This window comes from Phyllobates terribilis, unplaced genomic scaffold (genome assembly GCF_046119375.1).
Source record: "Phyllobates terribilis strain yellow unplaced genomic scaffold, ASM4611937v1 Scaffold_1__5_contigs__length_1240528914, whole genome shotgun sequence".
NCBI lineage: Eukaryota > Metazoa > Chordata > Amphibia > Anura > Dendrobatidae > Phyllobates > Phyllobates terribilis.
The window spans coordinates 559,234,839-559,260,098 of record NW_027362761.1 but is presented as its reverse complement, the minus strand read 5'-3'; the positions used below and the strand labels follow the sequence as shown (position 1 = coordinate 559,260,098).

The 25,260-nt window shown below is 46.3% G+C and overlaps 1 protein-coding gene and 1 long non-coding RNA gene across 4 annotated transcripts; both read right to left on the bottom strand.

Moving 5' to 3' along the window:
• Positions 1-25,260, bottom strand: CFAP53 (cilia and flagella associated protein 53). 3 transcript variants are annotated; one of them, XM_073655081.1, is made up of 9 exons: positions 25,236-25,260; positions 15,895-15,979; positions 11,565-11,794; positions 7,761-7,934; positions 6,026-6,329; positions 5,735-5,953; positions 4,173-4,389; positions 1,897-1,999; positions 1-554 (listed from the first exon to the last, which is right to left on the bottom strand). In XM_073655081.1, the coding sequence occupies exons 2-9, from the start codon at positions 15,964-15,966 to the stop codon at positions 314-316; spliced, it is 1,560 nt and encodes a 519-aa protein (XP_073511182.1). In that variant the 5' UTR covers positions 15,967-15,979; positions 25,236-25,260; the 3' UTR covers positions 1-313. The 3 variants fall into 3 exon arrangements, with proteins under 3 accessions (XP_073511182.1, XP_073511181.1, XP_073511180.1); XM_073655080.1 differs by lacking the exon at positions 25,236-25,260 and adding an exon at positions 16,489-16,617; XM_073655079.1 differs by lacking the exon at positions 25,236-25,260 and adding an exon at positions 16,498-16,616 and having other exon boundaries at positions 2-554.
• On the bottom strand, positions 7,977-8,781 carry LOC141168897 (uncharacterized). The gene is made up of 3 exons (XR_012252280.1): positions 8,742-8,781; positions 8,433-8,661; positions 7,977-8,298 (listed from the first exon to the last, which is right to left on the bottom strand). It is a non-coding gene; the product is annotated as an uncharacterized lncRNA (long non-coding RNA).

The window sequence follows — 25,260 nt, the reverse complement described above, 5'->3', positions numbered from 1 at the left end:
TCTCTTGGATTTGTAATAGTAAGTTCACTTTGAAAAAAAAAATGTTTACGTGTGAAAAGTTTTGATCGGAAAGATTGCAAGTGCTGAGAACTCCACCGATTGCAAAACAAAGCGGCAGGAGCAGCGCTCAATTTAATTCTTCCGCACCTTTGCATCAGGGATCGATAGGTGGGGTCTCATCCCATTGATCAAAACTTCTAACATGCTAAACTTTTTTTTTTAAGTGCAAAACTTTACCTATAGCAACCTAATAATATAAATCTTCCTTTAAGGTTATATAGGATCGGCTGTTGGTTTTGGGCACTGATTGGGGTCACTGTGCTAACCAGTCCTTGGGGCTGGAGATGCGCGTCCTCCTTAGGGGATGCACGTGTTCCTGCCGGATATAAGGCCTGGAGAGGATATCCCGCAGCTTCTGCTGGTAGGACTTCTCGGCTTGTAGTCCGGCTTCGTATTCCCGCCGTTCCTCGTCTTTTTCAGCCTCCCGCTGTAGCAGTTGATAAGCGACCTGAGACACAAGATGCTGCTGATACTGTTTGGCGGTCTTCAATTGCCTGTAGAGAAAGTGATAAAGTTCATCCGTTTTTCTTGTACGTCAAAAAAAGTTGTGATAAGAGGTTTCCCAAGTGTCTCGGCAAGACCCATTTACTTGAACGTGTGAGTTTAGTCTACAAATCGGATCAGAGTAGGATGTCTCTTTTCTTTTCCTTTTTTCATGCGAATATAGATCAGCAAAAAGACACCCTAATAGATCCATAAAATAAAATGTGCAAGTATTTTGGGGTAAAAATTATTTTTGCAATTGGATTTCATTAAAAAAAAATTCCTGCAATAGCCTCTGTTCTGCTCTGTCTACTGCTGGCTGCAGAATGAGTAAACTGAGAAACTGTCAGTGAGACAGATATGAAAGCTCAGCTCAACTATGGGATCATAAATCAGCTGAGGAGAGCTCTGAATTAAGACAGATACAAGAGTTATAAACGGATGGATTCTCAGTTAACTCGTTCTGTAGACAGCAATGTGCAGGAAAAGAAGAGAGCCTGTAAATGCCAAATATGTTGAATAAAGGCCATAAATTACATGCAAGTAACAAAAATGATTCCCAATGGTGACCAAATCCTTTAAATACTGTCTTATCCTATGGATAGCTGCAGTACTGGGCACGTCCACAAATGTAGGTGTGGCGCTGTGCATGGGTGAACAGTAGAATTAATCAAAATGATCTGCAGGACTCTCGTCTAGCAGCCATGTCGGTGGTCCGTAGCTGCTGGACCACCTTCTGCAACAATGACGTGGGCCAGACTTTTTAATCAGAAGAAGTGCCAGTGATGCTGGTAGGTAGGAGGACGTTCACGGACTACCGACATGACCATTGGACTAGGGTCAGTGAAGAGGACACAACACCTACATTCAGCTGACTGCCGGACGTAGGATGCCCAGCTGCAGTATAAAGCATGGGGAAGAAGAGTAGCAGCCCCAAGAGATGGACCAAAACCACCAGTCATGGGGGAAGAAGAGTAGCAGCCCCAAGAGATGGACCAAAACAACCAGTCATGGGGGAAGAAGAGTAGCAGCCCCAAGAGATGGACCAAAACCACCAGTCATGGGGGAAGAAGAGTAGCAGCCCCAAGAGATGGACCAAAACCACCAGTCATGGGGGAAGAAGAGTAGCAGCCCCAAGAGATGGACCAAAACCACCAGTCATGGGGGAAGAAGAGTAGCAACCCCAAGAGATGGACCAAAACCACCAGTCATGGGGGAAGAAGAGTAGCAGCCCCAAGAGATGGACCAAAACCACCAGTCATGGGAACAGATTTTACTGTAACACTGGTTGCAAAAACATTACATAAGAGCGTAGCCCAACACTGATTTCTTCCCATCGTCTGCGCTCCTCACCTGCCATTTCTTTCCATTTCCAACTGTTTGTGTTCTGCAATCGCATTTTCCAGAAGTTCTTTGTCGTGTGCAAGTTCTTCCTGTTCCTCGGCATTTCTCTCCACTAGGAAAAACAGAAGCGTAGAATAATAGCTCAGTGTGCCGGGGGGTTTCACAACATCCCAACAAGAAACGTTCTGTCCCCGGAAACACAAAGCCGCAGTCAGATGTCATCCAATAATAACAGCAGACGAGGGAGACGTCCTCTGATGTCCCCACCGCAGTGGATCCGCCACCTGGATCACATCGGTTACCTTCTGTGGCTGCAGGGAGGACGTGGTGGCATTTGGGTGGCAGCGAATTTTGCAGATAATGTGAGGGGACTTTGTTTGCACCCTCCTAGGGAGCGGCAAAGCAACTCGCATAACAGGGGCACAAAGTTCTTCCCTAGCGCAGGGATTGTCCGATTCAGGCATGAACACAGGTCACCAAGGCAAGATATATGTGAAACCGTAAGACCATTTTTGGAAGAAAAAAAATGGCAGTTTGATCAAATTATTTAGTGGAAAAAGATTTTTATGTCTGAAAAAATAGTGACTATTCTGAACAAAAAAGTTCATGAGTTCATGAAAAAATAAACAATTGAGGAGAGGTGAATTGGTTGGGAATAGTTTACCTAAGACATTGGCAGGGCATTGAGTTTGTAGGACACTGTTTACTTTAACACTTTGGTGGGCCCTTGAGTTGATCAGGTATTGTTCAATTTCACACCTTAGTCAGCCAATTTAATTAAATTGTATGTAATGTAATTGCTTGTAACGTTATAGTAAATGGGAGATATGGCTGTATTAAAGGGTTCATTTTTTTTCTTCTTGAGGTCTTGGTATTTTTAATGTAACAAATGGACGCTTCCGTCACCATTGTAGATCCAGTGCGGGCCGGAAGCGCTGCATGCGCGTCTGGAGGTCAATGGGACTGCTGAAGCCTGTGATTGACTGCAGCGGTCAGGTGACTGACTAAAAGACCGCATCATCACAGAAACATCCATTGCGGGTCTATTATAGTCACCTGACTGCTGGAGCCAATCACAAGCTTCAGCAGACCTGATTATACCCTTCTGGAGCGGCCTGCGCTGGATCCATAGGGCTGATGGAAAGTGACTAATTTTAAAAACATCCATGCCTAAAAAAAGTGTTGGATAACCCCTTCAGTACAGCCAGTTCAATATCTCCCACTTACTATAATGGTACATGCAAGACCCCTTGTCCGCCATGTGCGGTCCCCATAATGTGGTAGGTTAACGACCTCTGCTCTACACCAGATATACCTTAGGCTATGTTCACACGTTGTGCTTTTGCTGCCTTTTTTTCTGCAGGCAAAACCTACTCTCTTGGCAGTAAAGAAGCTGCTTACAAAAAGCAGGTTTTGCTGTTTTTTTCAGGATTCCAAAGTTCAGCTTTGCTTCTACACAGAAGCATGAACACAGGTCACCAATGCAAGACATATGTGAAACCATAAAGCCATTTTTGGAAAAAGGGCAGTTTGATCAAATTATTTAGTGGAAAAAGATTTTTATGTCTGAAAAAATAGTGACTATTCTGAACAAAAAAGTTCATGAGCTCATGAAAAAATAAACTATTGGGGAGAGGTGAATTGGTTAGGAATAGTTTACCTAAGACATTGGCAAAGCAGTGAGTTTGTAGGACACTGTTTACTTTCACACTTTGGTGGGCCCTTGAGTTGATCAGGTATTGTTCAATTTCACACCTTGGTCAAACAATTTAATTAAATTGTACTAATCCTGAATTCACACTGTCTGCACTGGCTGGTATAAAAGTAAAAGGTATCCATAACCAAAATGGTCCGCGGGGCTGATATACCTCATCATGCTTTATTCAGCTGTGTTGAATAGCGCATGGTCGACATGTGCCTGAGACCAAAACATTCTGGTTTAAACTTAGGAAAATTACAAAAAAATAAATAGGTGTCACATACTGCTGCACTTGTTTTTTTTCCACTAAAAACAAAGCAAAATCTGATACCTGTGTTTTTTTGCACTTACTCATTGCTTTCCATGGGTGCAAAAACGCTGATAGAAGTGACATGCTGCAGTTTTCCAAAACGCAGCAGTTTTCCAATTCAGTCAGAAAAAAAAACCAATGTGTGTGCATGAGATTTCTGAAATCTCATAGCTTTTGCTGGTACTGTAAAATGCAGCTTAAAATTTGCATAAATTTGGATTAAAAAAACGCATTAAAAAAACACAGCAAAAACTCAACGTGTAAACATAGTCTTACACTTCTCTCTAATCTGCTGCCTCCTTGTGTCCATCACGTCTTTCACCAGGCGGTTCCTGGCCTCTTTCTCCAGTCGGAGCTGTTCGGCCCGCTTTGCCCAGGATTTCTCCAGCTCGGCCTCAATCAGTTGATCCATTTCCTTTTCCTGCCTCTTCTCTTCCTCCAGCTGCTGGGCCAGGTACTGCCGGTACGTCTGCTGCTCTCTCTGAAGATCCATCTACAGCAAACATCAAGATTCATGTTAAAGGACAAGTCCATTAGTCCGGCTCCTTATTCTCTGCTCCGCTCAGTAATCCGTATTTCATATTTTCTTTATTTCTCTAAATGATTACAATCTGACTTCCTGCAGCCACCACAAGGGGGAGCTGAGTAGCTTATTGCGCATGGATTTCAGTCCTGTGACTATAACGTTTCAGGTTCTCACCTTTTTCAATTCCTCTGCGCGCTGTCAGTAAATAGAAAAAAATAATAGTTTACCTTAAGAGGCTGAAAACTTGCCCTGAGCTGGTCCTATTCACATATCTGAGGGTTTGTTACAATGTAAGAGCGTAAGCAATCCTCTGTGAGCTCCGCATGTCTCTCCGCTTACCTGGACTTCAGACATTTTGTAAAGTGGCGGTGCATTGTTAGGAGCGTTTATTACTTTTGGGTCCGACCATAAAGACCCTCACAATCCGGAAAATGACCCAGCCCAGTTCACTGTCTCTATAGGCACAACAGTGTGGCCTATTCAAGTAAAAGGGTCCACCGGTCTTTCTTTTAGGCCACGTTGACACGTTCAGTATGTGTTCAGTATTTTACATCAGTATTTGTAAGCCAAAACCAGGAGAGGAACAATCAGAGGAAAAGTATAAGGCTGTGTGCCCACGATGCGTTTTTGGTGCGTATTTGCAGCGCGTAAACGCTCCAGAAACGCATTGCACACCTTATCCCATGACATTCTGCAAATTCTGTGCACATGGTCAGGATTTTTTCTGCGCAGATTTTACTCGCAGAAAAAATACGGACATGACCAATTCTTGTGCGTTTCTGCATGTGTATTTGCCTATACAATGCATTGGAAAAATGCATGGCAAATACGCATGCAAAAACGCATCAAAAACGCATGCAAAAACTGCATGCGTTTTTCTGCCAAGGAGATGCAGAAATGCTCAGGAAAATGTCTGCTTCATTTCTGTATCGTGGGCACTAAGCCTAATAGAAACATGTCACCACTGTATTTATCACCCACTCCTGGTTTTGGCTTACAAATACTGATGTAAAATACTGATCACATACTGACCGTGTGAACGTGGCCTTACAGATGGGTGGACGGAGCGTGGCCTCAACACTGCGTACCCTTCATTCTTGGGATCTGAGAGGTTCCCAGAGGTCAGACCTCTTATAAAGTAGTAGCGATGTGCCATCACTTTATAAGATAGGAATACCCTTTTTTATAGACTGATACATTGTAACAAACTCTAGTTGTGAGCAGGACTTAGTCAGCTGTTGCTTGAAAATGGTAAATTGGAACAAAGTTAATAAACGATCCTGCTCCAAAATCTTGGGGGGGGGCATTTTACCTTGCGCAGGCGTTTCTCCTCCGTATCATCGTGAGTGCCCTGCATAATCTGCTCCATGATCTTCATGTCCAGCGCCAGCTCCTCCTGCTGTTCTTGGGCCAGGCGCTTCATCTTGAGGCGGACGGAGCGGTCCAGCATATTCCTGACCTGCGACTGTTTCCGCTGCTTCTCCCGCAGAGCGCGCTCGTCCTCCAGCTTCATCAGTTTCCTCTCCTCCATCTGCGGGGGGATACAACGTTATTATCATTACTGGTTTCCAGCAGTGCAGAACCTGGCAGAGGACGTCGTTACCAGTAGGTGAGCCTCCTCTTCTTTCAGCCTCTTCTCCTCCATCCTTTGATCCTCGGCCGCGGCCCTCTGGACTTGCAGCACATCGAACATTTCCCGGTTCAGCTCTGTCTGCCGCTGGGTCTTCTTCTCCTCGTGTTCTACCTTGGCCAATCGATCCTTCTCCCAGAGTTCGGCGAAGAGGACGTCCTCCTCCTTCCTCTGCCGCTCCAGCTCTTCCTTCAGTGCCAGCTGTGCCGTCCTCTCCGTACACACCTCGTCCTGGTGCATCTTCGACTTCAGAGCTCGCAATTCCTCACACTGCTCCCTGAAAGGCAATAATAAAGATTGGGGCTTTTATTCCGCAGCTCTACTTTTTGTCAGACAGTCGCACCTTTTGTAAAATTGCCCCAAAATAACTTGCACACATAAAATCACACCAGGAGGCGAGCAAGAACACATTTGCGCCAATTTTTATAAATTCATGGATGAGTTAAAAATATCTGGAAGCACCAAACCTACATTGGTGAACACAATAGAAAATAGATTTTTTAAAAAGAAAGAATTAGGCGCTAAGGAAAAATGGGCAAAAAACATCAAAAACTAGAAAAAAAGTGCAAATGCAATAATGAATTGGCCTCATGTGTTACAAGATGCCAAGCCATTCCAGTTTGTATTGGGTCATGCAATGGTGTGGATGAAAAAATGGAGGCTTTTTCCCTTAAAAACTATTCGATCAACCAGAGCTTAGGTTCTGGCTTGTAATGTTAAGGTTGGGGGTTCGAGACCTGGAGAAACTCTCACAAAAAAAATAAAAAATTACGTTTAAAAAAAAAACAAAACAACTATCCGGCCACACGTGGTGATGTCGAGGGGTTCGTCTGACATGCCAATGTGTATGGGGGCACCGGCTGACTGATGGTTGGGAGAGATGTTGATCTCTTATGTCCGATCGCATTGTTCTCCCCTATCGCCGGCAGAGATGTCTGTTGGCAGGTTTCTGATAGAGAGCGCTGAGCGAAGTGAGTGCTCCAGACTACGGGAGAGACTGCTGAGATGGCAGCCATTTAATGTGTATGGGGGTCTTTACTGCCCTGATAGCGGGTACTGATCCCCCATACACATTACACTGGAGTACAATTGTGACAAAATATGGGACTTTTTGAAAGGTTGCAAACATCTGGAAACCCTAAAGTCTTCCCACAGAGGCGAACAGAAAAATAGAAATAATAAAACAAACAAAAAAAACGAAAGAACAAAAAAATGACTTTAAAAAAAGGTGCAAATAAAAAGATATGGCGCAAACAAAAAACTGCCGAAAGACGGGTGCAAATGCTATAATGAATCGGGTCTTTTGACTTTTATTTCCTGCTCCTATATCTCTGCTTGCTGCCAGTGAATGGAGACATTCATTGTCAATGAAAAGCCACCCTAATCTTCTGGAGCACAGGTAAAGACAGGCAACCAAAATGTTCCAGCAGAGCTCCTGAAAAGGATCAGGGATTGCAGCACAAACATAAACCAGCAATAAATAAGCTTCATTTCCTATAAGGCCCCGTTCACACGTTCAGTATTTGGTCAGTATTTTATTTCAGTATTTGTAAGCCCAAACCAGGAGTGGGTGATAAATACAGAAGCGGTGACGTGTTTCAATTATACTTTTCCTCTGATTGTTTCACTCCTGGTTTTGGCCGCAAATACTGATGTAAAATACTGAACGTGTGAACGTGGTCTACGGCTGTGGGCTCTGGTGCGGTACCTGAACTGCTGGTTGCGTTTCTCCTCCACTATTGCCAGCCGTTCTTTCTCTCTCTTCTCTCGCAGACTCTTGGCCCGCTCTCGCATCTTAGCCTGTCTCTCCAGCGTCGTCTCCTCCATCGACTCCATCTCCTTTATGTGCCCCAGCTCCTCCGTCTCCAATAATGCCTTAAGTCTGATGGGGGTTAAGAAAACATCGGTCAATTCACAGCGTAACATACAAATATAATAACCAGATGACGGTGTGGACTGGAACATTTTTAATTAAGAAATTTACTAACTTAGTTAATAAAAAAAAAATTGTTTGTGTTGTTTTTACTTGTACCATTTGGAAATAGATGTAACGCTTTGAGTGTTTTTTATTCCATTTTTTATTTCTAGTGTGAGATTGGCGAAAACCGTCAATTGAGGCATTGAGTGGAGTTCAAAGATGGCAATGATGAGGGTCTTCAGTTGGCCCCCAGTATCCCATCGGCACAGTGATCAAGATCATTCAATCGAAGCTAGCTTCTAGAAGTTTTCTGGTTTCAGAAAAAAACCTGTTTAAAAAAACAAAAAACAAACTGTCCTTTACTTCCCCTACCCAGGTCCAACCAAGTGTCTCCGCTGCTGGAAACCCTGGTCCCCCAGCTACAATTTGTTCCAAAAAAACCCTAACCTGTGCATTACTCACCCCTACTTCATCCAGCACTGAGTCTCCTCTGCTGCTACCGGTGGATCCCCCGATGGAGAGAGTTTATCTTTTCCCTCGGGAGAAGGACCCAGGCATGGGTCGTGTCGAACTACATCCCTAGAAAGGTTACACATTGAGATGGGACCAGGGAGGATTTGTCCGTGTTGATCAGCCAGCCTAACCGAGAGAGAGTGTGTTCAAGGTGATCTGGAGGCTGTGGAGACAGTCCCTGAACGTGGGATCTTTAATTAACAGGTCATCGAGGTAGGGGATAATTACAATCCCCCTGGCCATGACCGTCGCCATTACCTTCGTGAAAACCCTCGGGGCGGAGGCGAGGCCAAAGGGGAGGGAAGTGAACTGGTAATGTGTGTTCTGGAAGGAAAAGTGAAGGAACTTCTGATGTGATGCGCAGATTGGAATGTGAAGATACGCATCCTGAATGTCCACTGAACATAGATATTCCTCGGCTTCCATCGAGGCGATTACCAACCTGAGGGACTCCATTCTGAAGTGCCGGGTGCGTACTTGTCTGTTTAGCTGTTTGAGATCCAGGATCAGACATAGTGAGGCGTCCTTTTTTGGAACAACGAAAAGATTGGAATAAAAAACGGAAAATCTTTCCTGAAAGGGGACGGGAACAATGATTCCTGAGCGCAGAAGGGAGGCAATGACCTGAAGGAAGCCGGGAAGCAGAGATGGTTGTGGGGACGGGACCTGAGAAATCGTGTTCCTGGCCTGGCGTTGAATTCGATTCTGTAGCCGGAGGTCACAATCTCCTTGACCCAGGCGTCTTCTATTGCCGAGACCCAAGAGTCTCGAAACAGAAGCAGACGGCCGCCCACCCTGGGAGAAGTCCCAGGTGGGAGTGACCCGTCATGTTGAGGAAAATCTGTTGGATCGTGATCGGGATCCAGAGGACGTGGAGGAGCGACCTTTGAGCAGATATTTCCCTGTGTGGGTGATCTGATCCGCTAGTTCAGCCAGATCGTCCGGGGAAGCCCAAGTAGAGACAAAGGAAGGACAAAGGGAGGCGCCAGCAGCCTCGAGGGCTGACTTAGCCAAGGCCTTAACCTGTCTATCCGTAGTGTCCTTAAGGGAGGAACTGTCAGGAAGAGACAGCACCGTTTTAGCCGAGAGACATGAGGATCCACTGATGGGGACTCTGTCCATTTGCTGACAAGGTCATGGTTAAACGGGTCTAACTATTTCTTTCGCTTTTCTGGATGCTCACACTGTTTCTGAAAGACACCGTCAAATTCCGTATGGTTAGAAAAAGTGCGTGCCGGGCGCTTAATTCTCTTGAAGGAAACGGAGTAGTCCTGAGAAGGGCTCTCGTCCTCTTTAACGTGCAGAGTCTGATTGACAGCCGATATAAGGCTGTCAATCATGTCCTGGATCTTGAAATATTGGTCCGTGTCGTAACCAGAGTCTGAATCTGATGGGTTTGGGCATATGTGCCTGACCAGAGATACGCAGAGGAGGGAGCCTGTGGGCAGGAAAGGGTGTGGGTCGGTGTCGGGACAGAGCCTACCCGATCCTGAAGTTACCACGGTCCTGTGTCCCCCGTCGGAGCAGAGCGGCGGTGATGAAGCAGCCAGGCAGAGTGATGGCGTCGGTGTAGAGGGGCGGGGCAGGAGCAGAGCACGCTGTCCTGATGACGAGGGGCGCCGATGCTCTGATAGGTGGGAGAAAAGGAGGCGGGCTTAAAGGACCCGGACGCTGATATGTCCGCGGGAGGGCTTGTGGGCGTGGCTGAAGCGTCACAATACTCCTCGGCCCTGATTGGTCGAGAGACGCCCCCCGACGGAGAAAGCGCAGGTGGTGGAAGACGGCGCTGGGGGCCTGGGACCTACGGTTGTGAGACAGCAGGAGATGTACCTTTCTGTCTTTTTTTAGGGTCCCGATACCACTTTTTTTTTCTCCCCTTCTGAGGATGGTCACAGGAGGTCCTCCGTGGATAGGGTGGGATCCTGGCTCTTCCTCCTTCCCGCACTGACCGTACTGGACAGTGCAGGAGACGGTGTCAACCCCAGAATCTGGGGGAAGGTCACCACAGGGACCACCGTCTCCCTCCCAGGCCGCTCCGAGGAGGGGGCTGGGGTGGGGAATAGGCAAGGACTGGCCACCAGGAGTCACCCTGAGACACCGAGAGGTGACAGGGGATAGGTCCTGCCCAGCGGGTCCGAGAGTGGGCGATGTGGGGGTTGCCACACTGCTCTCGCGGTCACATGTGAAATGGGTTAACAGGGGACGCAGTGTTATCTGTTAACCCTGAAGAGCTGTATCTGAAAAATAAAGAACAAGTATTAATAAAACACAACAGGGTTGGATCTGTTAGGATCCAGTCTACCTCCTACAGACACTAAGCTTAAACTGGTGAGCTTGGTGCCTGTAGGCGGCTGCATACTGCGGAGGAGGAGCTATTTCTTTTTCGCCTAGTGTCAACCTTCTAGCGACAGCAGCACACACCCATGGTCCTGTGTCCCCCAATGAAGCGATAAAGAAAATTTTATGTCTTGATAAATCGAACTTTTCCTGATGCAGCAATACAAAATATATTTCTTTCTTTTTTTAAAGCGGTATTTAAATGGTTAACAGCAGCATTTAAATGGTTAACAGCAGCAAACAGAGCTGGCTCTGGCTGCTGCTGTTACAGGCATATGCCGACCATTCGCTATTCAACACAGCTGAATAAAGCATGATGAGGTATATCAGCCCCGAGGACCATTTTGGTTATGAATACCTTTTACTGTTACACCAGCCACGCAGACAGTGTGAATTCAGCCTCCCTATGGTTTACAAGGCACTGCTTTGACATTTTAATAGACGGATCTGACATTATTATGGGGGGTACTGTGACTGACACTGCTATGCGGATGCTGAGCCCGTTTTCATCTCCTGAGAAGTTTACACATCTCCTGAGATTTTGCATCATACAGACTAAGGGCTCATGCAGATGTCCGTGAACATCGATCCAAGCAGGAGGTGGCGGCGGCTCTCCGACCCGAGTGTCACATCCTCATAGACATATATGAAGCTGTGACGCTTGGGGCAAGAAAACTGAGGCCAGTTCGTGCTTGGACCGATTTGCACGGACGTCAGCATGAGCCCTAATCCGGCAGTGCCCACCTGTCTCTCCGCTCCTCTATCTGCATCCGGTAGTCCTCCATGGTCTCGTAGACTTTCCTCTGGACCCTGTTGTGCAGGATCTTGTGGTCTGTCATCCTCTCCCATTTGCTCTTCATGCCTTCGAAGTCTATGTCCTTGGTGAAGGTCAGCATCTGCTCTCGGAGATCCTCCTGACGTCTTCTCTCCAGGATAATGTAGTCGTGAGGTCGGCTGGAAGGAAACTTGGCTCTCTGTATAGAATAGAATAGTTTTTGTTGAGCCTTATTACACCATAATCTTTCTTAAAAGGGTTGTCCAGTATAAACAAGTTATCACCTAGTGATTATTTACCAATCGGCGAGGGTAAGATCGCTGGAAACCGCACCAATCGGCAGAACGGGGGAATTTCTAACCCCATTACAGAATGGAGGGGCAGGTTGGGTGCCCGACCACCGCTCCATTCGTTCTCTCGACCACCGCTCCATTCATTCTCTATGAGGCTGTCAAAAAAAACCCCGAGCCCCATAGAGAATGAATGAGCATATGCCGATCAATGCAGGTCTCGATGGTTGGACCGCCACTGACCAGTAAGTGGAGTGGTAGCAGCTTGTTTACATTGGACAATCCCTTTAAGCATTTACCTTTAAATACCTAGGACTGATCCATTCACATCGGGACCTGATAATAAACTTGAACGACAAACAAAATTGCTACAGACCCCAACCTAAGGTCTACGTGCCATAGGTGAGTGACAGGCCCCAGATGTGTGGCCCACGGCCGTCTGCTCTTGTCCACTTTTTTCTTATTATTTTAGTGGTGAAAAAAAAATTGTAAAATAAAATTATGTGGCCATTTTTTGAGACCTGTAACTTTTTTTTATTTTTCTGTCGATGGAGCCTGGTGAAGACTTATATTAATAATAATAATAATTTTTTATTTATATAGCGCCAACATATTCCACAGCGCTTTACAATTCAGACAATTTACAGACATTATCATCACTGTCCCCATTGGGGCTCACAATCTACATTCCCTATCAGTATGTCTTTGGAGTGTGGGAGGAAACTGGAGAACCCTGAGGAAACCCATGCAAACATGGGGAGAACATACAAACTCCTTGCAGATGTTGTCCTTGGTGGGATTTGAACCCAGGACCCCAGTGCTGCAAGGCTACAGTGCTAACCACTGAGTCACCGTGCAAGTCTACGGTGCTAACCACTGAGCCACCGTGCTGCCCGTAAGACTTGTTTTTTGCGCCCTGAGCTGACTTTTTTATTGATATGATTTTGAGGTACTGGTGATATTTCAATCGCTTTTTATTTAATTTTTTAGGGGGGAAGTGTGGCGAGTCTGGCGACCGAAAAATGGTGATTTTTTTTTCTCTTTTCGGTAATTTAATGCACGCTTTAAATAAATTTATATATTGCTAGATCGGGCTTTTTTTGGCCATGATGAAACCAAATATATATATAGGTGTTTCAGCCCAGAAGTGACATGTTCTGTCCAGAGTTATAGGTTTGCAGCACAAGAAAGGCATGTAGGCAGAGTAGTACCCATCAGACGGGAGGTCACCTTGCAGTGGTTGATGGGCACACATGAATTGGCCAATTTATGCGCTAAGAATCTCCATTTATTGTAAGTAAAGCTCATTGAGTAATAACACAGTTTAAATCAAATGGTTTTATTGTCTTTATGTACCTTGGCCATAATGGAGTGCTGCTGCGCTTTCTTTTTATATATCTTATGCAGTTTCTGCAGCTTGCACCTGTTCACATTTAGGATGTGCTGGTCAGTTTTCTTTTTACATATATATATATATATATATATATATATATATATATATATATATATACACATATATATATATTTATTTTTAATTTGAAGGGTAAATAGGAGGGTGTTTTTTAAATATTTTTTAACATTTTTAATAAAAAAAATTTGCCACACTTTTTAGACTTGAATGTTTTATTGCTCATACTAACTACTGCAATACCACAGTATTGCAGCATGTAGTGAAATCTCGGTCTTCCTATGAAACCACAGGGCAGGAGGATTAACATGGCTCTTATGAGGGTCTTTAGCCCGTCTGCCATGATAATCCATCGATTCAACGTGAGCTAATTTTTTTTTTTGCTGGTGCATTATTATTGTTTTGGGGGGAGTCTGGGGACAAAAATAATTGTTAGGGAGTATCAAGGGCATTATTAATGGGCACTGAAGGGGCATTGATACTTTTAGGGGTCATTCAAGGCATTCTTATTTGGGTAAAGGGCTCTCAGGGCATTATTACTTTTTAAGGGGGCACCGAAGGGCCATTATTACTTATTAAGGGGGCTGGTGCAGCATTATTGCTTCATAGGGGGGCCCATAGGAAATGCTAATCTTCTAAGGGTCACACATGAGCTTCCATGATTTCTTTGCATAGGATGCAGCTCACGATCATCTCCGAATGCGGCTAAGGGGAGCCCTTGCTATAGATTGTTTACATAATACTGCTATAAAATGTGCAATTTAAACCGCTATACTGTGCCCAAATATTATTTTCATAGCGTGCCAAAATAATGTCAATATGCACCAACTAAACCAAATTGTCCCAGGCTTCTAAAATAAGACAGACATAACGTTTACAAGTAACACTGCTATCCTGTGCTCAAATAATAATGTGCCCCGCAAAAACAGGCATTGAGTGCTACTATAATGTGTCCAAACAATATGGTTGCAGAGTGCAAAAATAACACTGCCAAAAGGTGCCCAAATAATAAAAACACGTTCAGGAAAAAATGCCATAGTACCTCTGCCATAAAGTGTATAAATAATACCGCCATTCTGTGCTCATATCATATACCATTATGTGTCCTAACAATATTGTAGCAGTGTAACCACATAACATTGTGCCCAGATGTCACAGGGCGGGCATCAGCACATGATCATCTGGGTGTGACCGCTCTACACTTGCACGCCTCCTAATCATCCCGGATCCAGTAGTGCTGTCACGGATTTGGGGGGCTGCGCAGCTGTCCAGGAAGGTGGGCGGGATGTCCTGGTTTCAACAGTTTGTGTGTCTTAAGAACACAGATACCATTGAATATAATGGTGGAGCAGGAGCCCTCACCATTCACCTGTGCCGTCTGCAGCTCGGGGGAGGAGGTGCGATTACGACACTCTATGGCGCCATACACAGCACAGATCTGCCCGGCTTATCGTGAACACAGGGTTAGAAGAATATTTTTTGTCAGTGTGGGAGGGGGCAAGAATTTGGGCACATCATGTGAGGGCACGATACTGTTAGGGGGCACTGTGTGGATGGCACTTTGGGGCATCATAATGTGTGGTGGGGGGTCTGTGATGGCATCATACTGTGTAGATACAATGTGGGGGAGACTAATGTATGTGGGGAGGACTAGGGACATCATAATGTGTGTTCGGGGTCAATGTGGGGGAGTCTAATCTATGCAGGGGCAGTGGGGACATCGCAATGTGTGTGGAGGAGCAATGTGGGGGAGTCTAATGTATGTGGGGGGCACTGGGGACATCATAATGTGTGTGCGGGGGCAATGTGGGGGAGTCCAATGTATGTGGGGGGCACTGGGGACATCATAATGTGTGTGCGGGGGCAATGTGGGGGAGTCCAATGTATGTGGGGGGCACTGGGGACATCATAATGTGTGTGCGGGGGCAATGTGGGGGAGTCTAATGTATGTGGGGGCACTGGGGACAACATAATGTGTGGGGGCACTGAAAGCATCATGTTTGGAGAGCAGTGTGTGGGTGCGAAGCGTACTGTGTGGGGAAATCATGTGTGGGTGGGCACTGGAGGATTCATAATAGATGAGGGGCACTAGGACTCGGAGCATCATAATGTATGGGGGGACACTGTGTGAGGCATCTAACATGGGGTAGGGGGGCACTGTGAGGACACCATACTGTGTGAAGGCAATGTGGGGGCTTATAAATATGTGGTGGGTGCTGCAGACATATAATTTATGGGGGCATTGTACTGTGTGGGGGCGGGGGCCCTGACACAATTATAATTATCTGGGGGGCAGTGTGAGAGCATTGTACCGTGTGGGGGCATCACCATACAGATCCAAACACGGTGCCATACAGCGCCTGAATACCACCGCCATACAGAACCTGAATACCACCGCCATAAGGTGGCCAGAATACATCAGCATACAGTGCCTGAATACCACCGCCATACAGAACCTGAATATCACCGCCATAAGGTGGCCAGAATACATCGAAATACAGCGTACATACAATACCGCCATATACGGAATATTACCACGTCCCCACCAGTGACCCTGCTCGGGATTCATGTGTACAATCGGACCCTGTACCGGTAACTTACCACAGCCACGTTGTGGGGGGCCGGGCCGGTGACCTCCCGGCAGCGGGGTCTGCTCCTCTGACTCAGCAACATGGCGGCTCCCCGTCTGTGGAAACAAGGAGATGACAGAGATCACCTAGAAATAATCACCGACTACTCTCCGGAGAATGAGAATGACGCCATGTGTCGGCGAGGAGCGCCATGTGTCGGTGGGGAGCGCCATGTGTCGGTGGGGAGCGCCATGTGTCGGTGGGGAGCGCCATGTGTCTGTGGGGAGCGCCATGTGTCGGCGAGTAGCGCCATGTGTCTGTGGGGAGCGCCATGTGTCGGCGAGGAGCGCCATGTGTCGGTGGGGAGCGCCATGTGTTGGTGGGGAGCGCCATTTGTCCGCGGGGAGCGCCATTTGTCCGCGGGGAGCGCCATTTTAGGCTCCAATTCCATCATTTTAATACATTCGTCACAATTGGTGTCATTTTTTTCAGCAAACATATAATAATAAGTCACTAATTAGCTCCCATTTCTTGTAGAACTACAAATCCCAGCATGTTCAAACAGAAGGAAGCCATGCTAGGGGTTGTAGTTCCAGGCCCTGGTTCACACTACAGTGGTCCTTACGATTATTACCGTCACTACCGGGGGGGAAGCTCCGATCTTCTCCTCAGTCCATCCGAGCCCGGGACTCAGTTCTCGGTTACCGGGCAACGCCGACTCCGGAAGTGATGTTTCCTGTTTCTTAGCAACCAATTGTAAACATGTAACAGCAGCGGCGGCGGCTGTACCGCTGATGTACCGGCAGAGGGTGCTCGTGTAGCGCGGAGCTATACACAGCCAGGCCGCAGAACTACGACTCCCAGCATGCCCCGAGCCCTGCTGCATGATAGGAGTTGTATTTTTGCAGCAGTGGAGATTTGGAGACTAAAGACTGAGGAAAAGACCCTTTTTTTGTTTGTGGCAGCTCCAGCTCCTCCCCCCAGAGACTCTAACTCTGGGGTCCCCTCAATCCCCTCCATTGAAGTGAATGGATGAGTTTTTCTATTCACATTTTGACAAACTAGAAAGAAGGGATTTAATTAATTGTTCTATTAACCCCTTCCCATCGCAGAGTTCGTCGTGGGATAAATATTACTTGTAAATATGATTCTTTAAATCACAAAATTTAGAGATATGCATTAGTGGTAATTTCTGAACTTCATAAGGACAATAAATTTGTTTCGCTATTTTTTGAGATTGGAAACCTTTATGTTTTCCCATCGATGGAGGTTTGTGAAAAATAGTTTTTGTGAGCTGATCTGTAGTTTTTATTGGTATTATTTTGGCCATATTGGGGTACATATGACGCTTTAATTGCTTTGAACTGGATTTTTTTAGGCGGAGATGCGAAAAATGTAAATTCTGGCTATTTTTTTCTTTACCTGGATTTCCATAATTTTATGTTTTCACAGTACAGACTTTCAGGCACAACAATAATATATATAATTTTTTGGGGGTTGACAGCTTCTCAGTGTCCCTCCTCCCTTCTGCTGGTGGATCTCCGTCCATATAGCCTGATTGACATCTTCTCAGTGTCCTTCCTCCCTGCTGCTGAATTTAACCACATAGTCTGATTGACAGCTCCTCAGTGTCCCCCTCCCTGCTGCTGGTGGATCTCAGTCCATGTAGCCTTATTGACAGCTCCTCAGTGTCCTTCCTCCCTGCTGCTGAATTTAACCACATAGCCTGATTGACAGCTCCTCAGTGTCCTTCCTCCCTGCTGCTGAATTTAACCACATAGTCTGATTGACAGCTCCTCAGTGTCTTTCCTCCCTGCTGCTGAATTTAACCACATAGCCTGATTGACAGCTCCTCAGTGTCCTTCCTCCCTGCTTCTGAGTTCAACCACATAGCCTGATTGACAGCTCCTCTGTGTCCCCCTCCCTGCTGCTGAATCTGACCACATAGCCTGATTGACAGCTCCTCAGTGTCCCCCTCCCTACTGCTGAATGGGACCACATAGCCTGATTGACAGCTCCTCAGTGCCCCCCTCCCTGCTACTGAATCTTCACCAAGTATGATTAATGGCTCCTCACACAGCTCAGTACAAGTTGCAGCTGTCAGTCAGGCTGGGCACAGTGGAGACTAAATACACTTAGACTCACTCTTGAGATAGACATTTTATTATCATGATTATACAGCTGTAAAGTGCGGCAGAGCGGTAGTCGTTACCAAGCTTCTGTCCGGTTTTGCTCTGGCACTTTACACACAAGGGGTGTCCCAGTCCCAGTGTGCTGCCAGGTGTGGGGTGCATCACACTCACTTGTAGGCCGCAGGCCTCCGCTGCCTTCAGAATTTTGTCCTCAGGAGCCTCCAAACACAATGCATGGGACACAAAGTTCATTGCAATAGGAAAACATTTACTAATCAGTCCAAGTTCATCAGATGGGTACAGGTGGCATAGGGCACAGAAAGTCATGTTTCATTCCTCCATAGTACAACTCCTCTTCAGTCCGTCACTAGTTCGTCCTGGACTACCCCCAAGCCCACTGATTCTGTCAGTCTCAGGGATTTCCCATCCATCTCGGCAGTGTACCCAGGATCGGCCATCACCTTCTGTCTATGGTGGTCCCTATCCATCTTCCACTGTACACCGGAGGACGCGATGTGTCCAGCAGCCCCTATGCCAGACTTTCGGCTCCAGATGTGAAAAAGCAACTGCTCGGGATCCCAGTAATGCCTCCACTGCCTGGAACAAACGACACATACTTCCCCTAGAAACCCACCCCACCTGAACTTGAGGTTCACCATGCACTTCACTAACTCCCTTCAAACTCTCTCTATCAGGAAGTGTGCCCCTTTTTATTAACACTAGTGCCCACCCACTGGGCTAGTTCTATCATTAACTATTTCCTTATTTCATGTGCTAAACCTATTATCCTTATCCTATGTCTTGTGCTGTTGCTAAACCACTTATTGTATAAGCAATACTTATGCTATCCTAAGCTAATCCTATGCTTATCCTGTACTATACTTTACACACATTATGCATTAACACTTTACATGCTGTACATTACCATAATACGTTACATAAGATGCACATCACTTTTACATATAAAGCCGTACGACAGTATTCACACGACGCGTCTGTTGTCTTCAGGGTCAGAAACAGGGTAAGATAGTCCATATACCTACATTCCTCCACTCTTTAAACATGGTCACCCTTGACCATTCTGGAACCTGGAAGACAACATGCAGCATATAGCATTCACATAAAAAACCTAAAACCATTAATCTCCTCTCTTCTCTGGGGTGTAGATTATCCATTGCCGGTGAATGCACTGACCCCGAAATCAAAGAGCTCAAGTTATTGGGCCCATAGGCCAACAAAACAACCACCCAACAGTCCTTGGGCGCATACCATGTCCTTCTCCTGCACAAAACTTTAAGTAGGCGGTCCTCTTGGTCAGAACCGCAGATCAATGTTTGGTCGAGTCCATGTTCCAGAAAAATAATGGCCCTTAGGCCCACACAACAGTTACCCAATAGTCCATGGGCGTAGTCCAGTTTCTTTATGGGTCTGCATGACCCCGGTCTCATAAATTTGGGATTTTCTTGTACAACCATGATGGGTGATACCATCTTGCCACTTCGTGTCACTCATCGCCATCTTGTCATTGGTGTTCAGCGTCATATTTATTTTCGCTGGATGCTTCCCCGCATCTGTCAAATTTTCTTGATACATGGATTGATCCTGCAGACTACGCCAAATGTAAAGCGCAGCAATGCGGTAATCGTGACCGAGCTACTGTCCAGTTTCGCTCTGGCACTTTACAGACAAGGGGTGTCCCAGTATGCTGTGGGATGTGGGATGCATAACACTCACTTGTAGGCTGCAGGCCTCAACTGCTTCCAGCCTTCTGTCCTCAGGAGGTGCTGCACACCATTCAGGGGACGCCAAGTTCTTTACAACAGGCACGTGTTTACTAGCCAGACCAAGTTCATTAGTTGGTGGCAGGTTCGATAGGCCACAGCAATTCACGCTTCCTTCCTCCTTAGTACAACTCCTCTTCAGTCCGTCACTAGTTCGTCCTCAACTACAGATTCTGTCAGTCTCAGGGATTTCCCGTCCGTTTTGGCAGTGCACTCGGAACCGGTCATCACCTTTCGTCTATGGGGGTCCCTGTCCATCTTCCACTGTTCGCCAGAGGACACGATGTGTCCAGCAGCCCCTATGCCAGACTTTGGGCTCCGGACGTGACAGGAGCGACCGCTCGGGATCCCAGTAATGCTTTCCACTACCTGGAACAAGCGACAGATGCTGCCCCTAACAAACCACCGCACCTGAACTTGACCTTCACTATACCCTCACTAACTCCCTCCAAACTCTCTCTATCAGAAAGTGTGCCCCTTTTTATTAACACTTGTGCCCACCCACTGGGCACCTGTACTATACTCTGCTCACATTATGCATTAACACTTCACATGCTGTACATTACCATAACATGTTACAAAAGGCGCACATCACGCGTCTGTTGTCTTCAGGGGCAGGAACAGAGTAAGACAGTACACATCCATACACAGCCATTCTACCATAGATCTTCATAGAAAGTACACCAGCCTTATCAAGTCTAAGAAATCTGTTTAATAAGTGTGATTAGCTGCCCACTTACTAAAGACTATAATACTTTTTCCAGCAAGGAGCACCGATTTTCATCTATCTTGTGTTTTGTTAGAAATTTGCTTGCTGTGTTTTTAATTAGGAAGTGTAGACGCAGATGAGCCGTCACCACAGGGGTTTCACATGCAGACCCAGGTGATGGGTTGGACCTGAGAAAAATACCTCCACTAATACACACTAAGGCTATGTGCCCACGATGCAGAAATGCTCCGGATTTTTCCTGAGCGTTTCTGCATCTCCCTGGCAGAAAAAAACGCATGCGGATTGTACATGCGGATTGTACATGCGGATTGTACATGCAGATTGTACATGCGGATTGTACATGCGTTTTTCCTGCCAGGGACATGCGGATGTGAAGCGTTCTTCACTTGCGTTTCCGCATGCGGGTTGACAAGCGCTTTCCAATCGATTTTAGCATCACTTGGAAAGTGCTTGACAACTTGGTCACAGTATATAAATCCATGCAACCGGCACAGATTTATATAGTGTGACCCGAGAGAATGTCAAAAAATAAATAAATAAATCTATACTTACCTTCCGATGGCCCCCGCAGTCTTGCTTCCCTCCGTCCTGGCTGCCGGCACATCGCGGTACACTGAAGGACCTGCCGACGTCAGCATCGCGTGGCCCGTCACATGACTATGATGTCAGTGCAGGTCCTTCAGTCCATCGCGATCTTCCGGCATGGGAGGACGAGCGCATCGGGGGCCGTCAGAAGGTAAATATAACATTTATTTTTTATTTTATTCTTTTTTTCACAGGTTCTATGGTACCCGGGTCCAGAGGAGAGTCTCCTGTCCTCCACACCCGGGTACCATCCGCACATTGGAACGTATGAAATGCGCATCTACATATACAGTGATGCGGAATCCATGCGTTCCAATGCAAGTCAATGGCGGCAAAAACGCAGCACTTCCGCAAAATAATTGGTAGTGCTGCTTTTTTTTCCACAATGATAATCCGCAGCAGAAATCTCCGCAGCATGTGCGCAGAAAATGCGGATTATCATTGGGGAACATGGCAGGCCTTCTACCATGCATTTTTTAAGCGTTTCTGCAGCGTTTTTGCCGCTGCGAAAACGCTTAAAAAACGCATCGTGGGCACACAGCCTTAGCTTTTGGGGGAGGGTGAGAGCAGGTCTGCCCATTCAGGGGGCTGATCCCAGTGAAGGAGAAAATAAGCCACATGTTTAGTGAGGCATTGGCGGAATGATGTCGAGGGGTAGGATCTAATCTGAGGACCTGGATCATGGATGGATCGATGGCATATGGAGTCTTGGAGATCAGTACCGACTGGGCTGGATGAACGTGCTACAGTTGTGGGATATGTCTTTGGGATTTTATCTTTCTTAAAAGACTGTTGCTACTGGTTACCTGTGTTTCCATTGTTTTATCTGTAGTCTGGAGGATCGTGGACTGTGGCTACAGGCTATACTGGCTGGAGATACCCACTACCATCCTATAGAGGGATAAAGACCCACCCCACACTCTGTAGAGGGATAAATACCCACCCTCACATTCTGTAGAGAGACAAAGACCCACCCTCATTTACTGTAGAGAGACAAAGACCCACCCCCACTTCCTGTAAAGAGACAAAGACCTGCCCCGCATCATCCCTGTTGAGAGATAAAGACCCACCCCCACTTCTTGTAGAGGGATAGAGACCCACCCCCACTTTCAGTAGAGAGACAAAGATCCACCCCCACTTCCCATAGACGCATAAAGACCCACCCCCACTTCCTGTAGAGGTATAAAGACCCACCCCCACTCCCTGTAGGGGATAAAGACCCGTCTTCACTTCCTATAGAGGGATAAAGACCCACCCCCTCTTCCTGTAGGGGATAAAGACCCGCCTCCACTTCCTGTAGAAAGACAAAGATGCATCCCTTCATCCTGTGGACAGACTTCTGTTCGCTTTCTGTCCCTCTTGGTGTCTCTGTGTTACACGCATGCCACTAGGTTCAGATAGGTGCGAGACAGGTTACATGAATTCTTTGAAATCCTGGGGGAACCATTATTCAGGGCGACCATAGACCATGTGCTGCGGCTTCTCTCAGGCACACAGGGATAATGACCCTCAGGCACAGACACGGAGGTTGTTTCACTTGCTGACCAGACACACTTGACAAGAGTCCTCATAAACGGTAGAACTGTAGCATTTAATAAGAAGCCGCAGAGCCAGTGCAAGTTAAGTCTTATGAGTAACAGGCTCCAGTTACAAACAGTACAGTTTCCTTAGCAGCACAGCAGTTCACAGTCTTCCCAGTAGTACAGCAGGACAGCACAGTTCTAATGCAAAGGCACATTAATGAACACAGCATTCTTTACAGCACAGTGAGATGGAGGAGGGGAGAGGGTTTGCTGAGGGAGATGATCCCTGTGACACCATTTCTTCCAGTCCTTATCTTTCTGCCTGACAATACTCTGCACTGGTAGTTCAGGAACTCTACCTGACCTGTGCTTAGCTTCACTCCTGATTTGAATCCTTTTCACTTGCAGGGGCATTTCTGTGAGATACAGATCACACACACCACCTTTCTCTTCGGCTCCAGCCAGCCAGTAAACAACTTCCCCACAATCCCTCTGGGGCTCTGCTAAACACTCCCCTTCTCCTGTGACTGTGTTAACCCATCTAGTTGTTGGATGCTTCTGGAGCACAACACTTCCTGTCTCTTGTGCTTGTGTTACTTCTAATAGTTGCTGAATGCTTTTAAAGCAACAGCACTACTTTTGCATGTCACACACTGCAACAGCACTACTTCTGCGTGTCACATCTGCTGTTAGAGATGGATTACACCTGGCAACAGGCAGTGGATGGCAAGTTATACAGAAGAGAGACAACTCATGGTCATAACTTTGGAGTGATGTTTCAGGGGTGACACAACATAATTTATGGATAAACCGATTTGCAGACTGTCATAAATGATGCACAGACATCAAGTAACAGTTACATCTCAACATCTGCTGTCCAGAGGAGCGGCCTTTATGGTCGAATTGCTGCACAGAAGCCAGTACTGAGGACCGCAAACAAGACGCAGAGACTTGTTTGATTGAAGCAACACCAGGATTGTACATTAGATCAGTGGAAATCTGTACTGTGGTCTGATGAGTCAAAATTAGTGACTTTTGGTACCAACATTTTTGTGAGATGTAGAAAATGTGATTGGGTGGTTTCTACATGTGTGTTGTCCACCATAAAGCATGGACGGGGAGGTGTGATGGTGTCCGGTGCTTTGCTGGTGATGCTTTTGGTGATTTATTCCAAATTCAGGGCACATGACCGAATATGGCTACCACAGCATTCTGAAACGACCGCCATCCCATCCGGTTTGCTCTTAGTGAGACCATCATTTGTGTTGCAACCGGACAAAGACCCAAAACACATCTCCAGGCTTTGTAAGGGTTGTGACCAAGAAGGAGAAGAATGGACATGGCCTCCACAATCACCCGACCGCAACCAAGTGAGATTTTTTGGGATGAGTTGGATGCAAAGCCGACAAGTGCTCAGCACCTCTGAGAACTCAATCAAGACTGCTGGAAGCCATTCTAGGTGTTGACCTGATGAAGCTGCTTGAGAGAAAGCTAAGGGGGTGTAAAGCTGTCATAAGTTTAAAGGGGGGTACTGCAAGGAATCTAAGGTGTAACACATATCCTGTTTTTTTTCCCTACGTGTTTCTTTTCTCTTTGTTTCCAGATTTGTTCAACAAGGAAAATCACTGCGCGAACAGAAGTCCAAATTTTTCCCCGGTACTATATATATTCATTACAGGTTGAGAGTTAGTCTATGGCCACGGCCCCACTATCAGTATTTGGTCAGTATTCGGTCAGTATTTTTTCTCAGGAGCGGGAGCCAAAACCAGGTGAGGAACAATCAGAAAAAAAGGTATAATAGGAACAAGTCACCAATTCTGCATTTATCACTCACTCCTGGTTTTGGCTCCCACTCCTGAGGAAAATACTGACCGAATACTGACCAAATACTGATAGGGGGGCCGTGTCCTATGGTGCAGGCTCAGTAGCAGAGCCCACTCCACAAATACAGTTATGTGGACAGAAAAAAAAAAAACATGGAAGAGAAGGAAAAAATGAAAATGCAAAAAAGAAAAAATGTCTGGGCGCCTAAGGGAGTAAACTATTAATACATGTTATTACATGTTGGTCACGTGGAGTAAAATATTTGGTAACCCCCTGAGCTATTATGTAAGTGTTTGATGAATGCATAAAAAAAGCAAAAAAAAAAAAATTCTGCATTTATTTCAAAATTCTAAAAACATTTCTCCAAAGTAACATGTTCCTCTGAAAGTAAGTACACCTGGTCCCCGAAGGCATTAGAAAGAAGCGTAACCATAAATAGAGAAAAGTTCTGACCCCCTAAAATGCCAAAGGGGAAAAGCACAAAAAAAACCTTTAAAGGGGCCAAGTATCCAAGTGGTTACATTCATGTATTGAGCAGATAAAGAGTTTGTATCGCTCCTATATTCGTTTCCTTTTGCATTGTGCTGGGGGGCTCACAGAGGAGCGACTATTCCCAGCGCTGATCTAATCCCACTCACTCCCACATTACACAACCCCACAACTCGTGACTGTAGCGCACATGACCAGACGCTGTTAAAGGCGCATGACACAGGTGTATACGGCAGATGACACAGGTATATGAGCTCACCCGGCCTCAGAGATCACAATATACAGCAAGAAGAGACTCTGAACTTTACCCAGATGCTGGAAAGAGGAAGCAGC